This window comes from Tyto alba, unplaced genomic scaffold (assembly GCF_018691265.1).
Source record: "Tyto alba isolate M040663 unplaced genomic scaffold, T.alba_DEE_v4.0 Super-Scaffold_6, whole genome shotgun sequence".
NCBI lineage: Eukaryota > Metazoa > Chordata > Aves > Strigiformes > Tytonidae > Tyto > Tyto alba.
The window spans coordinates 4100937-4127838 of record NW_024881327.1 but is presented as its reverse complement, the minus strand read 5'-3'; the positions used below and the strand labels follow the sequence as shown (position 1 = coordinate 4127838).

At 38.4% G+C, this 26902-nt stretch overlaps 1 protein-coding gene across 1 annotated transcript in view; it reads left to right on the top strand.

Annotated features, from left to right (window-relative positions):
* CPE (carboxypeptidase E) overlaps nt 1-26553 on the top strand; it is a 59219-nt gene extending 32666 nt beyond the window's left edge. Inside the window, exons 2-9 of the mRNA XM_042808326.1 lie at nt 6447-6643; nt 8516-8683; nt 9612-9729; nt 10734-10916; nt 17543-17682; nt 20120-20219; nt 22554-22672; nt 23776-26553. Coding sequence (XP_042664260.1) covers nt 6447-6643; nt 8516-8683; nt 9612-9729; nt 10734-10916; nt 17543-17682; nt 20120-20219; nt 22554-22672; nt 23776-23874 — 1124 coding nt within the window. The 3' untranslated portion in view covers nt 23875-26553. The remainder of the gene's footprint in view (nt 1-6446; nt 6644-8515; nt 8684-9611; nt 9730-10733; nt 10917-17542; nt 17683-20119; nt 20220-22553; nt 22673-23775) is intronic.
* Nucleotides 26554-26902: the final 349 nt, after the last annotated feature.

Below are 26902 nucleotides of genomic sequence, written 5' to 3'. Positions count from 1 at the left end.
CTCTGCCACAAACTGGTGAGGGTGATTCAGGACATTTCATGTTTGGTTTCTTAGGAACCTCATCTTCAACGCTGACCTGGGGATACTCGCCACTGTAACTCTATAAAGAATTCTGTAAATGCAAAGCCCTAGTCAGTTTTCCAAAAGCATGAAAAATGTAATTGATTGCAAAACTAATCTGGTTAATCCAGTTGTATATATAGATGATTATTTATTGCTTTTGAAATTCTGATGATTTTTAAAATCTACTTTGTAGATCAGAGAGAGCTTTTAAATACTTTTACACAAAATGAGTGTTTTGTGCATATCATATTTCAGTGTGTCTTGTGAAGCTAAAGGTTTTGATTAAGTAAGTAAACCTGTTGTGCTTTAAAAATGGTTTGTTAAGGTGTAAAGAATCATCATTAATTCTGTTGGATAGCAGCATCAGTTTGTGCACAGTAACACAAATCTAGTAGAATGTTCTACTACCTGGTAAAGCAAGTGGGCTTTACTTGACGTACTGTGTATTACTTCAGTGTAAGCGCAGGGGGTTGTGGAAAGATTGGCATTAGGATGTGCCAGCAAAGAGCTGTAGGTGGGGACTGCAGGAGCGGAGCAGATGCTTTGCCCACTTCTCGTGGGAGGCTGTGCCAAGTCCTGTAGCTGCAGGGGTGAGAGTGGGCTGCTGAAAACCTGAAGAAAGCATCGAGTCATGCAGAACATTTTTAGTGGAAATAACTGTCTTGAGAATGAGGTAATCTGTCTGGAGAATTTAACTTCCAGTGCAGAGACATATAAGTTCCTATTTTGAAGCTGAACTGACAGACTTTGTACTCAGCAGAACGGAGATCACATCTGAGTTTGTACATGCCAAGGCCAGCAGAAACATAGCTGTTCTTAGTGAGCTTTCACTCCCAGTTTAATGTGCTGTACAGAATCTGTTGTTAACTTTAGCTTTAGTCAGTAGTGTCAAATAATTATGAAAACTTTCCAAAAGAGGTCGAAACCACTCTTGAATCATAGCTGTTAAAAAATGACTGTGTTTTTTTTTTTTAAAGCAGGAGGTTGCCAAAAGATCCTTGGTTTTCTTTTCCTCTTGTTTTCTTCTCAGTGTATTTTCTAGCACTTAATGGCAAGAAAGGGAAAGATTGGATTTTTCAAAGGCCTTCAGTATTAACCAGTTTCTGCTTTCATGTAAGCCACCAGTGAAACTTCCAGTAGTTTCTCCTTCATCAAGGTTAGACTGATGCTACATCTTAGTAAATGTTGCCCTAAAATTATATAAGGCCTATACAATGATTTAGAAACTAATACTGCATTGTAGTTCTACCTTTCAATGCTGTTTTCACGCAAGTTGTGGAGATCAACATTTCTATTGAAGTGCTGTTGAGGCAGATTGCAGACATTTAGTTTATAGGGTGTTAGAAATCTTTATTTTCTAATTCTTTCACTTTCCTATCTCACCTCCTCATTTATTTTCTTACATCCCTCTTGTACTTTTTTCACATTCAAAGTAGAAACCCATTTGATAAGCTTTGGCTTTCTGTGTAGTTGGTCTCCAGAGAATTTCTTTTTAAACTACTAACAAAAATGCAAAGCACAAGAAGGTCTTCAATCACATTTAATGAATGGATTTCTTGCCAGCAGGGGTTCTGAGATTTTCTGTGCCATTTATCTACAAGAGAAGTTTACTCGTTACCATATTAAAAATGACAAGCAACTGTAAGTAATCAAAAACACTAAGTCTGTTATTTCAGGAACGTTGCTGGCTTTTCCATAAGCAGTGCAGGAAAGAAGAAGAACTCTAGATTTTAAGGGTATTTGAGGCTGATTTGCAGAACAGTTCATTAAGCACTTAAACTTTCCAGTAGTTAATTTTTTTCTTCCATATGGCTTGCACTTCCATGAGTGAAGTACTGTACATTTTAATGTTAATTGCTTGACATAGACCATGACTAGTGGCATGACATTACTTTGACTCATAGTATATGTAATTAGTAGGTGCTAAACTTTTTGTCCCTACATTTTAGAAAATTACAGTCTTTACTGTACAAATACAGCCTGACCGGAAAATGGCAGTGGTTAGTCATCCTTAATTGGATGACCTGTCTAATCTTAATGATGTATATGCTGTTCCTAGGAAACTGCAGAAGACCTTAGTTGACAGCAACTGCAGAAGTGAATGGTGACATTTAACAATGTTTGTCAGGCACCAGAAAGGCACGATATTTTAAAATACTTTTTCCTCAATCGTTTATCAGGTTGTAATGTACCATGCAGTCAATCTAAGAGGGATGTAAAAGCTTTCTAAAAGCCATAATGATGTGATGGCTCAGGTTTCACCAGAGATACTAAGATATTTATAAACTTCATTGCTGCATTTCATTTCATATGACTTGCCCGGAAAGATGTTAGTATCCACTCATTCAATCGTTATCACAAACGTCTGTATCTGAGCTAAAATTACGTGTAAGCATTTACAAATGTCATACTCACATTGTTACACAAGACATGCTTTTGCTGTTGTGAATGAGAGATTGTTTGTCAGGAAATATAATCATAATTTTAATAAAATTCATTAAATAAGAATTTTAAATATTCAACCAACAGAAATGTTCCTTTGTGTTTATCATATCTTGGATCATGGGAATCCATTAAAGCATTTTTACCTCTTTGTGTGGGTCAAATAAATGAGAAAATCCAGTTATATTTCTTCAAGATTCTACCTTAAAGCTACCTCCCATTCTGCAGTGGAACAGAAGTGTTTCTAGTGATTTCGAGAAACTGTTTAAAAGTTCATCAAATTGACATTTACAGAGTCTTTTAATAATAATGATAATTAAAAAAAATACTCTGTGAGACAGTTGCAGTTACAGAATCCTATGAATGGTGATTAAGGTCTGCATTAAATGGCTCATGAAGGATTAATGGAAGAGCAGCTTTTCCTCCAGCTAAGCAGCATGCTAGCAACAGATGACCAAAGGCTGTTTTCCCCACGGGATGGGCTGTTTTCCAAAGAAGCCTGAAGCTCATAGAAGTGGAGTGGCAGGGTGTATTCAATGAATAGACCGGGGAACCCGTGAAGTGTTAAGGCTTAAGGACCAGGTGGCTGGCTGCTATCCCCGGCACTGGAGGTATCTGTGTTAGCCCGTGTGGTGGAGGGGAAGGAACCGGTTCCTTCAGGAGCTGTAGTGCGCCTGGGATGCTGGCTGCATCGCAGTGTCATTCGCTAAAACTCAGGCAGCTGGGCTTGCTTAATTCAGCCAACAGTGATGGGTGGTTTTCTGCTGGCCTCAGCTATCAGTCTGCCCTTCAGATCTGGACTTCTGTCCTAGAGAAAAAGATGATTAGCAAAGAATTTAGGTAAAAGTGGCGCAGAAAAAAAGGTTTCCAGCCGGTACACCCTGAGTTGCGGTTTTTACTCTAATGAGAAAGGCAGAAATGCAAATACAAATTAAGGTCTTTATTAACTGCAAAGTCGTATCAGCAGATAGTAGCTCGTGGAAGCTCCCTCAGCTTTTTAAACACTGTGATGATACCTGATGACTTCAGCAGCATTGTCCCTTTTTCCAGAATGGACTCCCTGACTTTGCCCATGATGAGCATGGACAACTATTGAGCGAACTGCGAATTCCCCCCTCTGCCAGCTTGTAGCATTATTTTCTTTCTGCTGAAATAAAGAGTAAAAATAAGAGTTTGTTTCCCTTGGAGCAGCTGCAAAGTTTAAATATGAGAAAGACCCATTTTTCCATTGTTCTTTTAGATGTAAATTACACTGTTGAAATGATGAAGAGTTTCCCTAAAGTTGTCAGATAGTCTGAAATTCAGTATCTTCTGATATTAAGCAGATACCCAGTGTTTCTTTGCTTGCTGTGCCCAGAAGTAAGAGATCAGGCAGGGCTGCGGGCTGGCGGAGGACCGTTCCCACGCGTGTGGACTGCACAGCCTTCTCCCCCACAGCCAGGGGATCCACAGGAGATGGATTGATCTGCTTCAGAGAACGGTGCAAGAGAACGTCCAGGGGAGCTAAAATGTGAACACGAAGTTAAGTTTTGAAGCAGGGCTGTCACTCAGCTTTCTGTTAGCTTCCCCTTTGCATTCCTTTGAATTCATTTGTAGATCAGGTTTTTAACTCTATTTGCTAGCAAAACTTGAAGTTCTGCTGACACATCACTGCCAACGGGATTCTTTGAAGACTGGTTTCACACTTTGTCTTATAAGTAATGTTATTTTTCTTTATCAGTCTAAAAATGGTTGTTGTTCCCTTTCACTGGAAAACCCTGTCTCTTGTGGTGTAGAGAAGCATTGCTATCCAGACCAATTCCTCCATGCTATAATGGTCGGTCTATTTGACTGTCCCTTATTACTCTTCCTAAGGGAAAGGGGGGGGCTGATGTCTTCAATCACTTTTCATAGGAAAACACGTCCATTTTTCCAGTGACTCGCTTTACCTCTTCCTGAACTCCTTTTAGCTTTTAATGATCATCTGAGATAGATCATTATCACTGAAGATGTACTGTAGATGAGTCTGTATTCTTGATTCACTGTAGACCCACCGGCTGTTTTCACAAACCCTTCCAAAAACTGCTTATGATTCTTTGGGGAGGGGGCCAAGCAGTACCCTATGGGAAGCATATGTTTCTATTTCTTCATTTGAACCAGGCCTGTAAAATTCAAGCAGAAGAGAAACGTAGGTGATTAATACACAGGGCTGGGAATCAGGAGAAATCGTTTATCCTTCAGGCTTCTTTAGTGATGTCCTAGGGAAAACCACAAATGCAAAATGCAACTGTGTTCATATTTACCACAGTAACAGATTTGTCTGTTAGCTTGTAAAGCACTTTTCCCATAAGTAACATGTGAGTATACATATGCATGAGTATTCTGAGTATGTGTGATGTGTAGTATTTTATTAAATGGTATCCATATTTTTTAATGGGATTGAGTTGATTGCATGGTCTGATTATTCCTGATGATTAGACTTCTTGCATTCCCTGGTATTAACAGATAGGAAGAAACAGTAAATAGGAGCTCAGTGCCGAAAGAGAAGATGAAGGTTTTTAGTCACAGTAATGGCATTATGTCTATCAGATAAAATTAAGCCATTTCACTGAAACTAGAAAAGTTTTTAACCTGACAAATAAATTTCAGAGACAATTCCGTGTGTACAGAAACATCTTAGCTGGAAGGAAAGAAGTCATGGTATTAATAGCACTGTGTCTGCTAGCATCTTATCACTGGATTAAGGTTAACAAGCACAGACTGAGGAGTCGTAAGTAGATGCGGTTTTGTGCTTGATTAGCAATTATTTAGGTCTCATTTGTGTAACACTTCTAGGCTTGAATTTGCCCCTGTGATACTGCTAAAGGCTATTGCAGAGTGTGGTTAAAGACTATTCAGAGCATATAACCAGCAGAATGTTTGATTAAAGCTGTTACAGCAGAAGAACTGCATTTAAAAAGGATAAGGAAAAAGGGGCTTCAACCCAGAAAACAGCATATTCTTAATTCTAGTTCCAGGACAATCCTTTTAATCTTACTCAGGTATTCGCACATATACTAAGACCTCTCTGGAATTAGTGCCCAAAATGTAGTCTTTCAAAAGGTAAATCCTTCACAGCTCTGTAAGATGTATTCTGTGTGGTTTTTATGTCCATGGTCATGAGAATGATACTAATGAACAACTGGAAATATTGGACATCTTACATATATTCTATATATAAAGAATATATATTGAAGACATATTACACATTGAACATTGTATAAGACTACAGAATATCTATTAAGTCAACATTAAATAGCTTCTTAAACATTCCATATGTATTAATGAATATATATATGGAATATTTAACCATAGATTTAATATAGGACAGTTTACTGGAATGTTAAATGGGAATGATTTATTTAATCAGTTGGGTTATTGCACTTCATAAAGTTGAGCTGAATACTCAAAGCATCTTATGAATATAATTTTTCAGATCCCTAGGATCAACAGCTGTTCACTGGCAGTGCTTTGGTAAAAGAATTGCACTTTAATTCATGTGTAGTGCAATAAGCTTAACCTAATCTTGGAGAGAACATTAAAGATAAGCTCTATTAGTCTCAGTTTATATATTTAAAAACTACTTAATCGAGACACTCTGTAGTATTGAGGCATCAGTTGCATTAGATCTCAGCAGCAGTAATGTTAATGTCAGTGCTTAGCATTTATTTTGGCATACTGTGTTATACTCTGGTATTCTTTCTCTGCCTTTGGCAAACAGCTGAATATAAATTAATATTTGTTTAGTCAGAGTTCAGAAAAAAACCTACATCCACTTTTCTGAAAGGAGGCTTGTAGCTTCCTGGGGATACTGTGACCAGTTGTGGTAACAGTGATACCCACATCTCAGGTGTGCTGTGTGATCCAGTCCATGGGAAATTTTTATATGTTGTTCTAAAACATGTTCTTCCTTGTTTTTGCAGGAGAACCGGAGTTTAAATATGTTGGGAATATGCATGGGAATGAAGCTGTCGGAAGGGAATTGCTCATCTTCTTGGCTCAGTACTTGTGTAATGAATACCAGAAAGGAAATGAAACTATTATCAACTTGATCCATAGCACACGTATCCATATCATGCCATCTTTGAACCCGGATGGCTTTGAGAAGGCAGCATCCCAGGTTTGTAAGGCTATGTGTATAAGAATAGTTATCAATGTCTGGATCAACCTTAGGATCATAATGACAGTTGGACTAGCAGTTTTACAGATACATGAACCCTTGGTGGTGATTGTTGAATGGAACATACCTGAAGTATTTCCTAATAATACAGTAGGCTTGTTCTGTTTAACAAGGGGGATTTTATGCTTAGGTTTTCAACAAATAGCTGTCTCTCTTGTAAGTGAATTTACTGTATTTTAAAATACAGTGATGTTCATGTTTCATGCATATTCTTTCATCTGTTCACTGACCAAACTGCTTTCTAAACAAGTACTTTCTAGTAATACGTGATGTTTCAAAAGTGGTAGAAAAGGGAAAGTTGATGTTTCCTTTAAGCATATTTTAATGTAAATGCACTTACATGATTTATTCACATTCATCGGAGCGTGATCCCAAAACAAGCAAACTTTGTGAGCCATCTTATTAATATGAATGACTTTGATTATAAATTTGAAGTATGACGTACTTTAATGAAGCTATTAGTCAAGAAAATTTAGCATCTATTTTAGGATGAAGACTCAGTCAAGGAACATGCTATGTGTTAAATCATAATTAGCAAATAGAGGCTAAATAGGACCCTGTTACATACAGCTTCTGGTGTGTAGTATGTTGTGAACAGTAGTAAGAATTTTCTCATTTTACAAGGTATATTTATTTTTTAAATTCATATGGAAATGTTGAATCTTCTTATGTGACTATTTATTTATGATTAAATAAGTCAAACCTTATTAAGATCTTTATTAACCTGATTCTCATTAAATCTTTAAAAAAAACCCCAAATCAGACCTCTTGTAAACCATATTCAGTCTTTTGTCTCCCTCTCGTGGCAGTGAAGCAGAAGCTGTCCTCAAATTGCAGTATTTTGCTACTTTGAAATCTCTCTCTGTAGATATTCTGTAATAGTATTATTTGAAACTTTTGCTCCTTAGTCAAATTACACTTACTTCTACATAGTTGCCTTACAAGTTACATATGATTTATAATACAATTTGCTTTAGTGTCGCTGTTACTCTAATTCAGAAGTATTGTGGTCCTGTGCAGAGTGTGTGACAGATTCACTATACCCCAAGATCAAAACCAGTAATCAAACTAAACCTATTTTAAAGAGTACTGAAAGCTTACAGAGACAAGCTAGGGAAAACTGTGTTCTGAAGGCATCTCCTTAATGCACCCAAAAACTATTTTAGAGAAGCAGCTTTAAGAAAAGATTTTGCAAAATTCCCATTGCATCTTTATTCTATTCAGTGATACCATTTCACTGAATAAAGTTGGCAGACACCATAAAAATGAAAATCTCAAGTAAGTAAAGATTAAGGTCCTTCTTTACCCCTCAGGGTAAGTTTCAGTAAGGTTGAAATGAATTGAACTTCAGTAAGGTTGACACAAATGTAAATGTTCCTGGTGGCTGGCTGTTAAATCACCAGCTGCCCTGAGGCTCACTAAAATAAGGTCAGTAATTCATGACCCTGGGCATGAGGCAACAGGGAAAAGCCAGGTCTTGGGAAGTCTCAGCAGGTACTGAAAAATCTGCTGCTGCTGGTGATTTTGCCCATCCTTAGTCCAGATATGCCACTGTGAGAATGATCCTGTCCTCCGACATGCTGAGTGAAACAGAGCTTGGTTTTGTTCCCCCAGAGCTCTAGGAAGAAATAGGGGTGACTCAGCTCTCAGTGCTTCACAATTCCTTACTCCCACATGTTCCCTTCTTATTCTCAAGAACATGAGAAGTAAACCTATGATTTGAATTTACATGGCTAAATATACCCATATAAAGCTTGATATGTAATGTGAATCAACTCATCTCCCTTCTTTCTGTTTCCTTTCCTCATTCAGCCCGGTGAACTTAAAGACTGGTTTGTTGGTCGAAGTAATGCCCAGGGGATAGATCTAAACCGAAATTTCCCTGATCTTGATAGAATAGTCTATGTTAATGAGAAAGAAGGTGGCCCAAACAACCATCTGCTGAAAAACATGAAAAAAGCTGTGGACCAGAATCCTAAAGTAAGTCGGGACTGAATATTGGGTCACTTACATGTCCATCTCTTTCCTTTTACGTAAGCAGAGAAGTAGCAACCTGCATGAATTGTGTGTGTGGTCTTTATGGTTCACATTCTTCTAAATATTTTGTTCGATTTACCTGTCTGGTGCTTCTTGAAGTTCTTCGCAGAATGGCTTGCTGTAGCAAACCCTTTTGATCCATATTGCTTAATCCTTAGACAACTCATTCAAAGCATGTTTTATTTTTACGGCCAGAGATTGTGTAGCCTTCTCCCTTGGTTTGAAGATATTCTTGCAGATATTCTACATTTTTACCATTGCCAGAAATTCACTTGTGTATTGTACTTAATTACATTGCTGGCTAGCTAGCTATTTTCACATAAAACACATGCATTTTTGTTAAACTGAAGCCTTAAATATACAGGCGTACATCTGGAGGGATTTTTTTCTGCTTGTGTTTACCCCCCACAGGAGATTCTAGAAAATACAATGTGGTGACTGCAGTCCCATAGGGTTGTGGCCTTAATAGCCATATTTTATCTTCAAATTCAGATTATTAAATTAAGTAATTTTACTTTCTGTGCAGAGAACAGACTGGATCCTACCAACATTGATTTTGAATTAGTTTATTTTCCATGGTTTTAAATTTGGTAGGGTTTTTTTTAGCCATAATGGGAAGAAGTAAAAGATTGCTTTATTTGTCATCTCATTCTGAACTAATTTACAACAGTTTTAGACTGATATTAATCTATTTAGACTGGTTCTGATGTAAAGGACTGATTCAGTTCTCTCTGAAGCCAAAATAAAATTGCTGTTTGTTTAAATATCTTGTATAATATGTATGATAATAATTAAGCCCACTATGTATAACTGAATTATTTTCTACACTGAATTATCAATTTGTAACTGCTGGTAATGCTATTTGTTGTAGCTTGCTCCTGAAACGAAAGGTGTCATTCACTGGATTATGGATATTCCCTTTGTCCTCTCTGCCAATCTTCATGGAGGAGACCTTGTTGCAAACTATCCTTATGATGAGACTCGGAGTGGTATGTAATAGAAGTTAATATGAAAATAGTAGGACATATAAATTACATTCTATACTTATTTAATTTCTACCAAAGATCCACTTCGTAAGCATCATGTCATGGCACTGTAATGACTTATTTTAGCATATTAATCACATTTAAAGCTAGTTACTGTATGGCCATGTTTTCTAGTTTTGAAGATAGATAGCTTGTTTCAGTAGAGTTACATCATCAAAATGGTGTAATACCTGAGGGGATCATGGTCCCTCAGATATTTTAATCAATGCAATTTAGCACTTAAATTAGCTGCAGCTGTTTGGACCCTGTTAACTGAAGCAAGAGAGATGTGTCTAGGCTACCTGTATGATCTAAATTTTCTCTACTTGCACCTTTAAAAACTGAATTTCTGAAAGTGGTACTGTGCTAATAAAAACTACTATCACTGTTTCCACTTTCTCAGTATTGGTCCCATATGAAAAGGATCACATTGTGGCAGAGATGTTATCATTTAGCGCACAGCAATATTAGTTTGTTTTTTTCTGCCACTAGGGGATGTGCCCGTGACTGAAACGGTCATGAGATAATCAAATTGTTATTGATTGTCTTTCTTCCATCTACCTTCTCACAGTTTAATTGCAAATCTTTTTAATATCAGACTGTAAAACTCTTTAGGGAGAGACCTTTTTCTAGATACTGTGTGTTCTAAGAAAATATCTAAAGCCTAGAATGCTTAGATTTTGTGGTGCACTTTAAAATGAATATTTTCATAAATATTAAGACTGATATGAATAGTCATCTTAATAATGGGGCAACCTGGTACAGACAATTGATGAAGTATTGGGGAAATGTTAATGTTATTAAAATAATGCTATATTAGTTTGTGGTGCTGTAGGACATTTACCCACATACAGAGAATTTCCAGACACAGGCCTGCTCTGCAGTGCTGGTAATCTAGGTTGTGAGCCCAGTCAGTGTGACTGCCCTTTTAATAATCCTTGTTCTTGAACCCTTTTTTTCCTCTCTAGGCAGCGCTCACGAATACAGCTCCTGCCCCGATGATGCTATCTTTCAAAGCCTGGCTCGCAGTTATTCTTCTTTTAATCCTGCTATGTCTGATCCAAACAGACCACCCTGTCGTAAAAACGATGATGACAGCAGCTTTGTGGATGGGACAACTAATGGCGGTGCCTGGTACAGCGTCCCCGGAGGTGAGCCCCACTGCGTGGGGGTTCAGTGTCACGGGTGGTTGTTTTAAGCTTGAGTTTTCACTGGTTTATATATAGACTGAAATACCACCAGGTTACTCACAACTTTTGCTCCGGTTAAGGATAAATGGGGGAAAGATCACTCGCCACAGTACATCTACGCAACGTCATAAAGCTCATCATGATGCCTAATAAAATATTCCTCCTTCATTGCTTTTTGTACAGTGTTTCTCCACTCAAAGTTTGCAAATTTACTAGTTCTACACTAGGTGAGTGATTGCTATGCTATCATGAGAACTAAAGAGTTTTTTTTTTAATTAAAAAGAGTAAAAATTCTTCCCTTAGCAAACCCTGATGAGAGAGAGCAGGCTACTGACTTCATTTGAACCTCAGTAATGAAAGCATCCAACCTTGAAAGAGAGGCCTGATTTTGCAATGTTATTGGCAGTGGGAGCTTGTCCTTTGATTTCCATGGGAACAAAGTCCAGCTACGAAGATACTTGCATCTCCATACTTTGTGGTCTAATTAATGCCTGATTCCTGCCCAGGCAGTGCTCCCCCAGGCTTTGGTAGAGCCTTCCGTGCAAAGGGGAACAGCAGAGCTACTATGGCCACTTCAACACTGATTTACCAGAAGTCTGAAAGAGTAGCCTCAACTGAGACATTTCATTCCTTTTTACTAAGAAATTTGAAACATGGTTTTCTTTGCAAACTAAGGCAAAAAGGTGTTGGGATATCTAAATCTTTCAGTCTTCTGTGTCTGCTAAACTCAGACAAAACTTCGGAGTGAAAACCAAGCTGGGGATTTGTGAGCAAGAAAGCTTGCGCTGGAGTGATTTGCCTGTGCCTTGGCTTTGTTGATTTGTACCAGATAACTTTGAACACATGCACAAGTTTTAGTGGTTGCTTTCCTCTTAATATCAAATTACAGTCCCTGAATAAATTTTAAATTTTTACCTGGACTGAGTAGGAATCTCTCAGCACGTTGTGGTAGCTGAACTCTGCTGCTGTTACAGTAAAGGGAGTACTAGAAGAGGACAATAATTAAGCTCATGTGAAGAAATTAGAAACAGAACACCTGGTAGCACTCAGACAGCCAGCAATCACCTGCTTAAACTTAGACTTGTTATTCCCAGTCTTCACAGGAGCAGCAAGTTTCCTCAGCTGTGATACCACAGGTATCAGGAACTGGGTATAAGGTAAAGTGTTGACATTTCTGAATACAACTGAAAAGCAAAAATTTCCCCTTGTGTGAAGCTTTCTACAGACTTTGAATTGGAACCATTAAAACACCCTTGACAAAACAGAGTTTGCATAATTTGAAAAAACCTGAATATAAAAAAAATACTGAGAGGTTTAATAGTTATTTTTTTGTTTCAATTCAGTCCAAAAATTATCTTTATGAAATATTAAGTATTAACTATAAAAACATGGACATATTTAACTTCAGCTTCTTTTTCCTTAGGAAAATTCTATAAAAACCAATCTTTCCATTGTTTTGATGAAATGCTTTGATTCTGACTAAACTGCACATGCCAAAGGCACATTTTTCCATTGGAAAAACTTGTTGGAAAGTTTGAATTATTTCCTCCTTTTGGATCTTATTTTAAGTTAGACTGCAAATTCCCCAAGTGAGCCTTTTCTTTTTCTCATGTTTTTGTAGAGAAGTTAGTAGACAGGAATCCTAGTTCTAATCAGGATCTATGATCCTAATGTGGTACAGCTAATAAAAAATAGAGAAGTGACAATATACTTTGGACCATACAGCATGTTTTTCCCAAGTGTAGAAATCAACTGGCAAGCTGTGACTTTTGAACGAAACCTCCATGGTAATATTTGCCACAGGCTGACTTAAAAACCCAAAAATAATTCAGCAAAAACAGTTCTGTTGTTTCCATGTCTAGTGCTAATGAAAATAACTAAACATTGCTTAGTTCAAGTGAAAATTTTCTTGGAAGCGTTAGTCTGAAAAGCTCTGTCTGGAAACTGAAAAGTGGCTTGTGAGTTATCTGTGATACCAGTGAGCTTTTGCTATCCATATGATAACGCACTCAAAGTTAGCAGTGGTATAAGATATTGAAAAGCCAACTGTATTGCTTTAGGGAGAGTATTTCACTGTGTATCCTTACCAGAGTTCAGAATTTATCAAGAGAAGCTCTCCAAAGTCCTTGTCTACACGGCATCTGCTCTGGTTCAGAGCAAAGGTGGTGCTTCTCTGCCTTCGCACCTTTGGGTTGCTCCGGGCTGTTCTGGATCCTGTGAGTGGGTGTGAGAGTAGCTCGGTGTCCTGTGGGCATCTACAGGTTAGGTTCACGTCCCTGTCTGATCTCCCTGGGTTGAACGGAGGCAAAATAAAAGAGGACTTGCCGCAAGTTTTAGAGAAAGGAAGATAACTAGAGCAATGTGACTGGGCGTAGAGATAGAGAATAGGTGAGAGCAGGTACTGGAGATGTGTTTGGTGTGGAAGGGAGTGCATGGCTTTAGCAGAGCAGTGGTGAGGGAAGGAAAAAGGGGAGACCTGAGGGCAACTGAGCTACGTGAGAGAGGCTGTGCTCCTGCACAGAGGATGCTGCCTTGGACAGTACCTAGTCAGACCAAGAACTCTGGCCTAGGAAGGCCTGATTTTTCTTTCTCATAAATTACTGAAGTTGCTGTTGCCCTGTGGAGCTTATTATTATGCCCCCAGTTGTGCAGCATCAGTTTCTTTGCCCGTATCATTCACTCACAGGAACTTTGACCTTCTGTAAAAGACAACGCTATATAGCAGGCCAGCAACAGTCTCCATTGGTTCTTCACTATGCAGGGGTAATATATGGGTGGCTCTCCCACTGGATTGATTTTCCATATGTTTTTCTGAATACCCGGGTTCTTTCAGTAGGAAGGCTGAACATCTGGTGGCAGAAAAGTCTGGTAGCAGCCCTTGTCTCAAACTGGAAGTAAGGATGAACCCTCCGTTGTATTCGTGTCCTGTCCTTCCCTCTTGTTAAACCTCGGGATTTCCTCATCAACCTCAGGCAAGGTAGCAATTCTCCATTCAGGTTTTGAGGTGAAGAGAGCAGGTGATATACAGGAATATTTGACACCTGATTCTGTCTCTTAATATACTTTGCTGTGAGGTTTTTCCTCACTGTTACCTGCTTAGTAGTTACCTTATTCTGTGGAGCAGGGACACGGAGAAAATCACTCTCCCCAACAGCATCTTTGTGCTAAATCTGAGACTGTGATGCCTCTTACACTTCTTTGTATTAGTTGTAATCTGTAATTAGTTGATCCTTGTAGGTTTTTCAGAGAACAGTAAGTGGAGGCAAAGAGGTCATTCTTCTGTGTTCAGGAAAGGCCCTTTTAGCCACTAGACCATGGGGGAAAACGAGCAGGTACATAAAATCCGTGCTATTTTTAACACTGGTCTTCTTCCTATCAGAGTGTAAATCAAAATTTTTAATTACACATTTTAATTACACATTAAAATGTACAAGAGAGCCAAATTAAATTTGCACAGACAGCTTTAATTTTGCCATTTCATTAGCTTTTGAGTACATAACTTTTCAACATCAATAATGTTTTTTTAATGTACCTTTTGTGTGGAATATCTATTTGGAAATATAATTGAGAAGAGCAGATAGCAATGGATATGCTAGAACATGCCTATTCTGCTTGTTCTGTTGTTACAGTCACCTGAGTCTAATCAGATTCATGTCATTACAAAAATAACATTTCAAAACAGCTTCTGTTTCTATACAATTAGGCTACTGTTTAAGCGTCATCTTATTTTCAGATCCTCTCAAATCACTCTCGGCACTCAACTGATTCATTCCTAACTTTAATTACCTTTCACGTCACCAGTTTTGGAACCAACGTTAGGTAATTTTTTTTAGAATTTTATGTGACGTGTAGGTGGCCCATGTTCTCCCTATTATGCACAAGGCTCAAGTTCATCCCATCCTGCTAAAAGTTACTGTCTTCATATGTGTAGAAGATGAACTAACTTAGTGCTGTAGCTTGCAAATCAAAGTCTAAGGAATTCTGATGCCTGGATGCCAGGGGCACAATCTGAACTCCACTGTCTTTGTGAAGTTTGGAGCTAATTTTTTTAAAAGCTGAAGAAATGAATTTTTAAATTAATAAAATATTCTAAGCTTATTTATGTGAGTACTAACACAGAGACACTGTAGTCCTTCAGGACAGTAGAGCAGTGCAACAAAGGAGTGTTTGTGTTGCTCATTTTCAAAGAAAAGTCTTACTTGTGGTCAGCAGTGAAGGGCATGATTCTCAGTTACATCTGAGGTTTGCTAAGCCTTTCTGATCTTCAGAGAGTGGTCCCTGTTAAAGTATAGGAAAGTTAGTCTTGAGCTATTCTTTATTAAAACGAGAGGTCTTTAGGAGTGTGATGGTGTGCATGCATGTGATGTATGGCATGTACGTAACAAGAAGAAATTAGTTAGCTTGACCAGTGGCAGCAAAGTTGCTGCAATGTTGAATAAATCTTTTGAAATATATTGGTTTCTTGGATATTGCACCTGATTGCCATTTTGAACAGGCAGGTAAAGAGTGCAAATTGTATGTAGCCAACCTGATGCTCTCCAGATTACAGATGTAGTAGGCCCCAGTTTAGGTCTAGGCTATCTTCACCTCATTGTCCATCCCAGAGATTCAGATCATCACCTGCAGCTCAGTGATGCAAACCAAATTTTTTCAGGAGCAACATGTGTAAACTCTGGCAGAGGCCAGGAGCTGGGAAACAAACCAGAGGATATGGACATTGTGCGCAAACCTGGAAAATATGTTGCTGCTTTATTCTGTCCTTGACAAACTAGGGCATCCCTGAGTGTCAACTTGGTTTGGGAGGTGAGGGGGAGAGGGAGAAACTTCCAGACAACTGAAGCAGTAATGGTCAAGAGTTGTTGGCACCACATTAAAATTACATCCTGCTCTTCGGTTCCCAGTTCTCTTCTTCATGGATTCTTTCTTTCTTGTGGAAGAAAGGCAAAAATCAAGAAAAACAATGTTATCTAGTGTCTGGAACAGATGCCTGGCAGTCAGCACTGCTGTGGGGATTTTACTCAGGACTCCGCTGCTCTCTTGCTGTGTACTGCTGGATGGTCCATCTTGCATTCCGCCTGGTGGGACATCAGAGCTGTCCCTCCTAGGAGCACCTTTACCTTCTGTGTCCTCATTTTTCAGACATCTAAAAAAGGTTTAGAAAGAAAAATGTTCTTTTAGGAATATGAAAAGTCCCTCTTCCTATCAGTAGTTAGGAGTCTCGTTGCCTTGTTGGCAGAAAATAGATCCGCCCTACCTAATGTCTTGGCAAAATCCCACCTGACTCAATCTGTTCGCTGCCCTCAGTGTTCTCTTTTGGATATCTTTTGACATCAGCTCTCCGGACATTTCTGGACCGGCACACAACACCGGCGCTTCGGTGAAGAGACCTCATTGGGTCACATATGTAGTTTACATGGGGGAATGTAGGGCTGAATGAATTAGCTATGTTTGAAGCACTTTTAAATCCCCCAGCTACCTCCATGGGGATGCTCAAAATGCTGGGTAGCCATTTTCTTTTCAGTCCTCCATTTGAGAATCCACTGACTCTTCTAGCTGCGAAGGCAAGAGCTAATTCTACATCAGCTTCTGCAAAGAATGTATGTATATTTGTAACCCTCCTGGGGACAGCCACGGTCCTTCTCCAGCTGGTTGATCCAGTTATAAAACTGGAAACCACCCCAGTTATTGGTTGACCGATTTGAGAAAATAGCCGATATTTCCATGTAGGAAGAGGAAGGGCTTAGAAATGTAAGAGAGTGCATCCCTCCTATCAAGTTTTTATTCCTAGTGATCATGATACTGTATATATTTTTAAATTCCTATGATTAAAGTTGCATTAATAATGATGTTTCTCTTCTCTTTGAAGACTATCCAGTACTGCTTTTGCAGAGGCATTAAGTGGGTGGGAAATGCAGCTATACATGGAAAATTTTCCATGTAAATAAAGTTTATAGGAAGTTTGCTTTTGTATGGTTTTTTTTTTTTTTGGTGGAAAATATTTGAAATCTATGCAGAAAAGCTTGACAAAGAATATTCCTTAGCAAGCAGATGCTTTTCATGTAAAATGTTAATAAATTGAGACCCTATATTTTCAGAAAAAAAGCCCAACCTATTTTTGATCCATCTTTATAAATCTTTTTTTCCAAAGTCCCTTTATCAACATGTCATTTGCTTTATAATTAGTTGTCATTCTTCTTGGCTTACAAAGTGATCATCTTTTACTTTCATAGGGAAATATTTTAACCATAATCAGAAATAATTTTCTGTTCCTGAATAGAAGTGATTTATACGTCAGCTGTCCAAAAACATGTGTCAGGTAGAAGTATACAGGCCAGGTGCAGCATCAGGTAAAATTATGCGGTCCAGGTGTCAAGTCTTTTCTAAAGTTTCCTTGGGAAGAAAATGTTTTGGGGAATTAATTGCCTTGTTGGTTTCTTGGATTTAAAGCTTCTGAATTTGGAACTAAGCTGCATCAACTGTGTTTATCACTATTATTATCTTAATAGCCCCAGCATCTAACGTGTCCCCCTTTATTTACTTCAGAACAATGCAAAATGCATCACTAACTCTCTTTCCTGGCACTGCAGGAATGCAGGATTTCAATTACCTCAGCAGCAACTGCTTTGAAATCACAGTGGAGCTTAGCTGTGAAAAATTCCCACCTGAAGAAACTCTGAAGGGCTACTGGGAGGACAACAAGAACTCCCTTATCAATTACATTGAGCAGGTAACAAAAAAGAGGATGGCAAAACTCTAGTTACTGTACGTAAAACTTATAAACTTTGTGCTCTGTGAACATCTAATTCAAAAATTCACATTAATCCACTTGGTGCTCAATAATTCTTATATGTCTTTAGGGTGGTAAATCATGTGTGATCTTTCTAAATATGTGGAAGGAGAGGGGAACAGAAAGAAGATATTATAGTATGGAATTCATCTCATCTTACTTAAGCCGTTGCAGACATTTAATTTAAATGATTTGTGTCAGCTTCTTCAATGAAAAGAAGCACCCATCGCCGGAGTGTGTAATTCATTCCCCCAGCAGTGATGTGTGTGCTAACAGGGGTGGATTGCCCCCTGCAGACAGGGAAGTGTGTGTATAGATGTGGGATGGATTGCCCTGGATGTGCAGGGGGCCTGGGCACCTGGATTGGACTGCAGCTGCCTGACGGTTCAGCGTAACGTTGGGGGACGTCTCTGATCCTGGTTTTGTAGACACTCCGTTGCTCTCTGATTACGTGAGCTGCTGGTATTCAATGTAGAGCTGTCAGTGTGATGATTCCATTAAAAATTACACAAAATCTGGTTAGAAGTATAACGCATAGTCATGGGCTTAGATAGACTTGTTCTAATGAGTTGTTAGAAATTAAGACTCCTGAAATAGATCTGTCTGTGTGCTTGGGGTTCAGGTTGGGTGGTTTGGTTTTTTTTTTTGTTTTTGTTTTTTTTTTATTGGTTTTGGAGGTTTTTTAATCATTTCATGCCAATGTAACAGGCTGCACTGAAATGATGGTTCCAAGCAGTGTGGGAATATTGAATTTCTGAAACCTGGATATTGTTAAAGATCACAAATATAGCTGGTATCCTTAATGGCTGCACAGGTGGGATTGCAAAATCAGAAGCAACCTTTGTTAGAAGAGCTGGTCAATTAATACATTCATTTCTTTATGAAATTATTTGTTCAGAAATGTTTTAGTTAGCCAGAAATCTGAAATATTTGAATATTTGAAATGTTAAAGTTATACCATTCTATTAGTAAGTTGTATGTGAGCTGAAGAAAAAGTTGTAACCACCCTGCAGGTTTTTACTCATTTATTGTGGGATCTATTTCAAATTGTTTGGCTCCTTTGAGCATGGGTTAATTTTCTCTGACTCATGGAAAACTATGGTGTCACTGCATTTTCAGAATTACTGATGTGTAAGAGATTATTTTGCCAACTTCCTTTGCTCCTGGGAAGCTGCTGGCTTTATCCTTGAAGTTCAGATGGTTCTATCTGGCGCTGGTTTTTATCCTCTTATGGATAAGAGGCCCAGCTCTGTGCTCCAGCTCCCACTATGATTGTTAAGGACAGTGCAAATATGTACCTTCTGCTTTTCTAAGCTGATCTGTGTCAGGCTTCTCCCACAGTGCAAATTAAAGGAATCTGGTGAACTAAATTATAGCAGCTCAATACACCATATAGGTTCATAAAGGGGAAAATCAAAATCTCAAAATAAAATTTGTGATCCGCAAGTCTTTTCAAATATCACAGAATCAGAGAGAAGCCTGAACTCCACTTAGTTTCCAGGCTCCCAATGAGATGCCTGTGCACAGGTTCAGAATGTCCTGTTCCCCCAGTGCTGAGAGCTCCCTGGCTCAGGCTGTGAAAAGGTAGTTCATCCTGTCTCTTGCCTCCGAGGAGCTCAGTCTGCTCTCAGACCATGCTTAAGAAATACCAGCAGCGCTGGTTTCTCCACACATTGTGGTCAAATCAGTCCTTTAATTTCATATATGTTGGTAACAGACAGGTTAGGTACTGCTGGGGCTGTTGCCTTGAGTATGTTGCCTAAGAGTCAAAAAGGATGGTGGGACGTGATCCACCATCACCTGTCTCTCGTAGGCCACATGGGGAGTGTTGTGACCCTGTGTGGTCCAGCTCAAAGACCTGGATGTTTTGTGTGCACAATAGAGAGCTCATGCATCTCACACAGGGATTGCCCATCAAAGTCCAAGTACCCACATTTAACCTTTTAAGCAGTTATGTCCATTATTAGGCTTAAAAATCTTACAGCTGATGTAACCTTAAAAAAAAAAAAAAAAAAAAGAGGTTGTTTTTTTTTTAGGCTGTCTTTCAGAGCTTTTCAGCACATTCATTAATCCCCAGTGACAAAGACTTTCAAGTCAGTGTTCACATACGTTATGATTTGCTGCATGTTTCTGAGAAATGCTTGCATTTTACAGAGAAATTAGTATAACTACCAGCTGAAATATTTGTTCTCTTCACTGTTTGTTCCATTATGATGTTTGGTAATTATCCTTGATAGTTGTTAGCATGTAGACTCTGGGATCCATAACATGGTTCATTAGATATATCAATAGATATTTCACTGACAAAAATGCCATCTTTTCTTAAGAATTTTCCAGTGATTTCCCATGTGTTGCTGACTATATTTATTTGTTTTAGATTCATCGAGGAGTGAAGGGGTTTGTTAAAGATCTTCAGGGCAATCCAATAGCAAATGCTACAATTTCTGTGGAGGGGATAAGCCATGACATTACATCAGGTGAGCGTTGTACCTCAGCAAAACAAGAAGTGCTGGAATATACCGCTTCTCCCTCTGCTTGGCAACCTGGAGCCATTTCAGATCTTACTAGATGAAGCTTTAAGGGAGCAAAATTTTGAAGCCAAGAAAACATCTCGTTTATCGAGAAGCTTGTTTCCTGCAGGTTTTCATGAACCTTTCTCTTGTAGTTTGCTCACAAAGTAGCTGGAGACTGGTTGTTGGGACTTCATGGATCTCCAGTGTGAATTGGTTCCGGTTGCTCTTAGTTATTCGTGCTTAGTTTGTCTTCTGATTTGTGGTGCAAGTAGTGTTTCACAGCTCTGCCAGCATTTAAGGTTCAGTCAGCAGTGCCATTTTGGGTTTGAAGGCTAAATGGTAGTCCAAAAGTGTTATATTACTTACGATGCAATCACACCTTTCGATATGTAAATTCTTGCCAGATTTTCAGTTTACCTAACTTCCTCCTGCAAAGGTAAATTCTCTCTGCTGTTTACAATGATGTGACTTTTTTTAGAAGGGCGGTTCAAAAAGAGGAAAGTATCGTGTTGGTGTTCATAGAAAATTTTGTGTCACCTCTTTGGTGGTGTTGTGCTTTATTCTAGGAATGAATTCAAAGGTAGCTCTCTCCGTGCCAACTTGCAATCTTCCCTGTAGACCTATGCTTTCTTACTCTGAATGACAATTTTTTTTTTGTTTGCACAAGATACTAATTAGAAAAACAGTAATAAAATGTCATTGCTTTATGCATGAGCTTATGTTATGGCTATTTTCTCAATGATATGTCTCGCTATACTGTTACAGAGGTGCAGAATACTATGAAACAGGACTGGTAGACCCTTCAGTTGGCTGTGTTTTGTGTTCTCACATCACCTGCAAAGAGGCTGGCATTTCAGCCAAGCAGGACAACAGTCTGTGATAACATTAGCCACCTTTTTTCACTGTGTATAAGAAGGCAAAAAGTGTAGAAGCTGGAAATAAATTTCAGGGTTAATAAAAAGGGAATAAGCTGTGCAAAGAGGCATTCTGAGGTATGAGAGGGTGATGCATACGGTACTACAACCCATGCTTCTACAGTACAAAAAAGCATCTAATCATTAATCCTCTCGCATCATTGTGTGGGTATAGGCCTGCAAGTCCTGTATTGTCAAACAGTGAGGAAAACAAGTACTTGATTTTTAGCACATTCAAAAAGAAGGATAAATACTCCTTGGCTTTTTTTCCCTTGCTCCTTTGTTTGTGAGTTAAAATTCAGCTTTGTTCCAGTGCCAGGAATTAGAATAGATCATTATCGTAGCTCAGCAGCAGTATTTTTTTCCTTTCTGTTTTATGAAGAGAAGTCTGGGAACAACTGGACTGACTACTGACATATTTTGGCCATGCGAATTGCAGACATTTAAGTAATATTTCCCTCTGTGCACTGTGTAGCTGCAAATGTGCTGAAAAAGCATTTAGGGAACTGGCAGTAAGATCATGGCCAAGTCTTTTAAATAGCACTGCTAACTGACCTTTAGAACAGCCTTGCAATGTTTTCTGGAGATAGAGAAATTCAGAGTATTAACCTGTGACAAATTAGATAATTGCCCACTGGTGGTGCAGGGAGGACCCGAGTCTTTGTGAAAATGGGAGAGGGTCATTTCTAGATAAGAGGATGGTGCGTTTTTATTCTGTGACTGAAAAAAATGATCTGCACTAACAGTCGGTGCAGTAGGAGTCTTTCTTTGTCCTGAGTGGATCAAACTTTCATTTATTTGTTTAGCTAAACAGAAGGAAAAGTCCCTAGACATGACCTGGATACTGAAACATGTAGATAATGATGTTCAGGGATGATACACAACTAGGAAATGATGATTTATAGCTTTCTCTGGAAGATAAATTGAGAAAGGTGGTAATATTTATTTAAATTTGATGATAATAAGATGCATTTAAATTTGGATTTTCAGAATACTGACAGACATTAAAAATTCACATTTCATTGCAGACAAACTCAGATACTTAACAGTAGCTGTACATTGGCTGGGGGGTTGCTTCTAAAGTAGAATAATGTCCCATATTGTCCTCTTCAGTGTACTTTGAGAGCCTTCAGCCTCAGCAGGCAAAATCTTTCATTGAGGCTACAGCATAACTGCAGAGTTCAGATCTGCGTTCTGGTTGCCTGACAAGAAGAAAATATGTAATGACATATTTATACAGCCCTTACAGAAGAGTCCTTTCAGACAGACAAACGGAAAGGGCTGACAGGAATGTGAAAGACTGACAAGATCTATGGTCTCTTTTCCTTAGCTGTGTAATTAGTTTCATACATATTTATTTGTTTTTTTTTCTTATTCTCTACAGCCAAGGATGGTGATTACTGGCGATTGCTTGTACCCGGAAATTACAAACTTACAGCCTCAGCACCAGGCTATCTAGCAATAACTAAAAAAGTGGCTGTGCCCTTTAGCCCTGCAGTTGTGGTAAGTGCTTTCATGTATGTTTGTTTATCGTTTATTGTACATATAAATGTCTCCTTCTTTTTTTCCTTCATGGTATACATGTAAGCAGGAGGTGATTTTTCAGAACATTTCAGAATATGCTAATTTAGAGGACAGTCTGGAAATCTACTTTTCTAGTACTTGCTGCACAAGCCACTGAGAGTAATCTTATTGTAAACTCATTTCATCTCCTGCTGGCCTTTTTTAAGATGAAAAGACACAGAAGGGTAATACTGAGATACTTAAACTTTTTTTATTAGTTGATGTGTGAATAGCCAATCATATAGAAGACTACAGAATATCTTTAAATAGCACAGCATAAAAAGAGATGGTGAGGTTTTCATTGATAACTGATATTTTTACTCTAAATTGTCAAGTGTCTACCTGTATAGATTAAAACCAGTGTTCAGCTCTGTGCAGAAAGATAGTGATGGAGCACTGCTTTGTGTGGACACCCCACATGTATGGTGAGTAAGACCTAGGCTGCATCTAAGAGGTCAGAAGCTATAGGTATAGGTGTGGATTCCACTCTTAACAATTCAAATAAATGCTTATTTCTGTAGTCAGTATCATAAGCTAGGATACACTACACTAGCACAGCATATCTGCGCTAATGGGCTATGTGTGAGAAAAGCTCCCTGGATCTCATTGATGGCATAAAATTGAATACATGTTCTGATATGCTGGGGGTTTGCATTCTTAGGTGTCAGACAGCAACATGCTGATGATACTTTTTATTGTGTGATAGATGAATATGTGGCTGGCTATTATTCAGTTTTAATCTCATTAGCCCATATTTTTTGAAATTTTTAGACAAGTCAAAGACTAGACAGATGCCTGGTTTCTTTTGGAAATTTTGCTCACCTATGTGCACTTTTAGAGAAGTTTATTGTATTGATATGCTAGTATTGCACGCATTTAAGTCAGCCTTGAGACACTGGAATAAACCTAGCCTAAAATGGAAGGTACTTCTCTAAGCCTCATATCTGTGTTAAACAATTTATATCAATAAATGGCTCTTAAAAGTCTACACTTCTTTCTTTCTACAAGTCTTACTGATGGTTTTGATTGTTTCTCTTACTCAGGTTGATTTTGAACTGGAGTCATTGTCTGAAAGAAAAGAAGAGGAGAAAGAGGAATTGATGGAATGGTGGAAGATGATGTCAGAAACACTAAATTTTTAAATGAAGATTTTGGCTTCACAGCTTTTAATCTATTATATGTTGACTTAGTATAATGTACTGTGGAAAGTCCCTATATTCTAGATTTTGTGCACTTCACAATGATTAACTTTGAATTTTTCAGTCATCTTTTGATTAATATGATTATGAATAACTACTAGCCTCCTAGCTAGATAAATAAGTTATTAATTTTCTTTCATATTGTTGCAGAAAATTTACTCTTATATACAAATCAGAAAAAAAATGAGTGAATGTCTCCGCAGCCTATACAGAAGTACAATCTGTTGTGTATTATTTGCAAGTTCAGAATATGTAGGTTAACTCTTGATTTTAAAAAAGAAATATGCTGTAGTCAGTTCCCAATACTGCCAGAATTATTTGACATTGCATAGTAGTAGACAGCACTCTTCACTGAGTTCCATAATGGATGTTATTGAAAAGATTTAGAATAACAGTGTGTGGTGTAATAATATTTTGCAAGGATTAAAATTCAGTATAACATCTTGTAAGTCTCTGGTGTTGGGGCTATTTAAATATGTAAGAAACATAAGCTGACTTCATTTTAGTAAGCAGGAGGAATCTGTGTAAGCTCTTTCATTAAAGATGGCATGGAGTGAATTCAAGAAATAGCATAGCTTTATTCCTTAAACTGTTAATGATATTTCAAGATCAGGTTTTAATTATTTCTCATTACTTATTAACCAATTTAGAAATTCTGAATGGGCGAAGAAGAGGAGCTTGTGCATCTTGTTCATATGCTGCTTGTGCTTGTTTTACGGCAAGGAAGAAAAAATTGGTTTAGGTGATGTCTGTTTTGATTAGATAACTGCCTTTCCAACAATCTTTACATGTGTCAGTGGTATCTGGATAATCAGCTAAAAGTTCATATGTTCACGGAAAGGTACCAAAATATGACAGTTCAGACAATGAACTGGAAGTCTACTGAGGACATGCATTTAGTCCCACAAGCCAAGAATGGTTTTGTTTCCAGCTTTGTTTCTTCTGCTGATTAGTCTGGTCTAAAACTAGAAGGAAGACAGATAAGTGACATTTTTTTTCAGTGTGGTGAAATTTTCCCCAAATAATCGAAGATGATACAAAAATCAACTTTGATTTAAAAAGGTCCTTCTTCCTCCCATTTTTTCAGTATACTTGAATTAACTTGCTTTAGTATTTTCTTATTTAGAGTGAAATTTGCAGAGTCAGAGAATACACATGAACCTTAGTGGGTGCAAGTTTGGTGTAATCCTTTGGAAACCACTGCTGGTATAGTACTTGACAGCAGTTAAGCACCTCATCTGTTTGAAAGCTTACACGCTACTGCTGGTGTGTTTTAATTTAGGATCAGATGTTTGATAGAGATTTCCTTCCTCTGTTTCTTTAGTACTGCTGTCCGTGTTTTGATTAGCATGTTATTTTAGCTGATACTGTAGGAGTTCAGTACCATTCAGAACCAACCCACAATGCTCTATCATGCTCCCGCCATGAATGAAAAATCACATGTTCAGGTGTAGGATCTAAATTTACCTCCTTTGGGTATTTAAAAATCTATCAAAAATACTGTTTTCTAAGCATTTTAAATTCTTTAACAAAAATAGCACTTGGTCCCTTAAAGTAACAGGCTTAAGGTTTGACACAGGTTGATAAACTGAATAGCAATAAAAAGGCACAAATGTTCTCTCTCTGATCAGGAGTTTGCTATGTAACCCGTAGGTTATTGCAGTAGCAGATGTTTAATTCCAAACTTGAGGGGAACTTCACTTTCTGTAAGTCATTATGCAGTGATGAACGTGGACTCTCCATTGCGATGAGAAACCCCTGTGGCAAACACAGAATTTTATCTGACCGGGCCTTGATAACAACTTGTGGCTAGCTGTGCACAAGAACATGTGTAAAGGCTGCCCAGTTACACCATCTGGGGTGTTTGTGACAGTTTGAAAGGCTTGGACACGCAGCACAAAACACATTCTGTGTCTGAAACGAACGATACCGTTTTCAAGTGAAGCAGGTAAAATAGAAGCAAACAGTATAAAAATGAATTGTAACAAGAGACTGCTGGCACGTGGGCAAATGTCTACAGGAGTGTTTCTGACCTGTAAACTAATGTAATAAGGCAAGTGTGTATTTGTACAGGACACGCTGCTCTGCCCCTTTCAAACCTAACAATTTGAATCCAAATGATGTTGCTACGTGGTGCGATGCCCGTCATGCATCCAGGCTTCCCGGGTGTTGGACTGTGTGGCACAGTTAGTGCAGACATTACATCAAAGTGATCTCGTAGCAGATTTCTAGTCCGTGTCTGTATTACCTGTGTGAGATCCTCTGGTCTACTGTTTCATGCATTTGCGATTAAATGTGGTGTCCCTTCAATGGTCTCTTCGTTTCGCTCCAGATGACTGCTTGCTATTACTGTGCTGAGGACAGGTTAAAGTGATTAAATGTTACAACACCAGAACCACTGCCACTGTTCTTGCTGTAGGTGAGCCTCCTTAAGAACAGCGTAGCCAGGGCTCTCAATAAATTAATTCATTATGTAGCTTTCCTAGCTGAACTGAGCTGTGTTGTAGGACTGTATACGTGTAACTGGAAGATTAAAGTGTTGTGTGATGCTGAGCTTTTGGTTAAAAAGGCACATGCTGTACTATTGGACAATAAATCTACAGGTTTATTTAAAATGTAAAATGTGTGAGTAATTTACAGGTTCAAAATGTGACCTCTTTAGCTGTGCATGTCTGCAAAGTATGCCATAAACATCCTCAGTGAGGTGTGTGTGCCAATTAATTTGCTTTTTGAACAGAGAAACTAGGGTGGGATTATTGCCGGTATCCCACTGGGAGCTATCCATCGCCCTTGACTTTGTGCCAGAATGTCCTCCTTTCTGAGCCCTTTCCCCAGGCAGGTGTTCAGGTAAAATCATGAATAAGAATGAGATGCTCTGTATCCATGCAGGGTCAGTGGGACAGGGCATACACTTTTGCATGTGTATCCCTTCCACAGTATTTACAAATCTATTCTTTTTCCGTATCAGTCT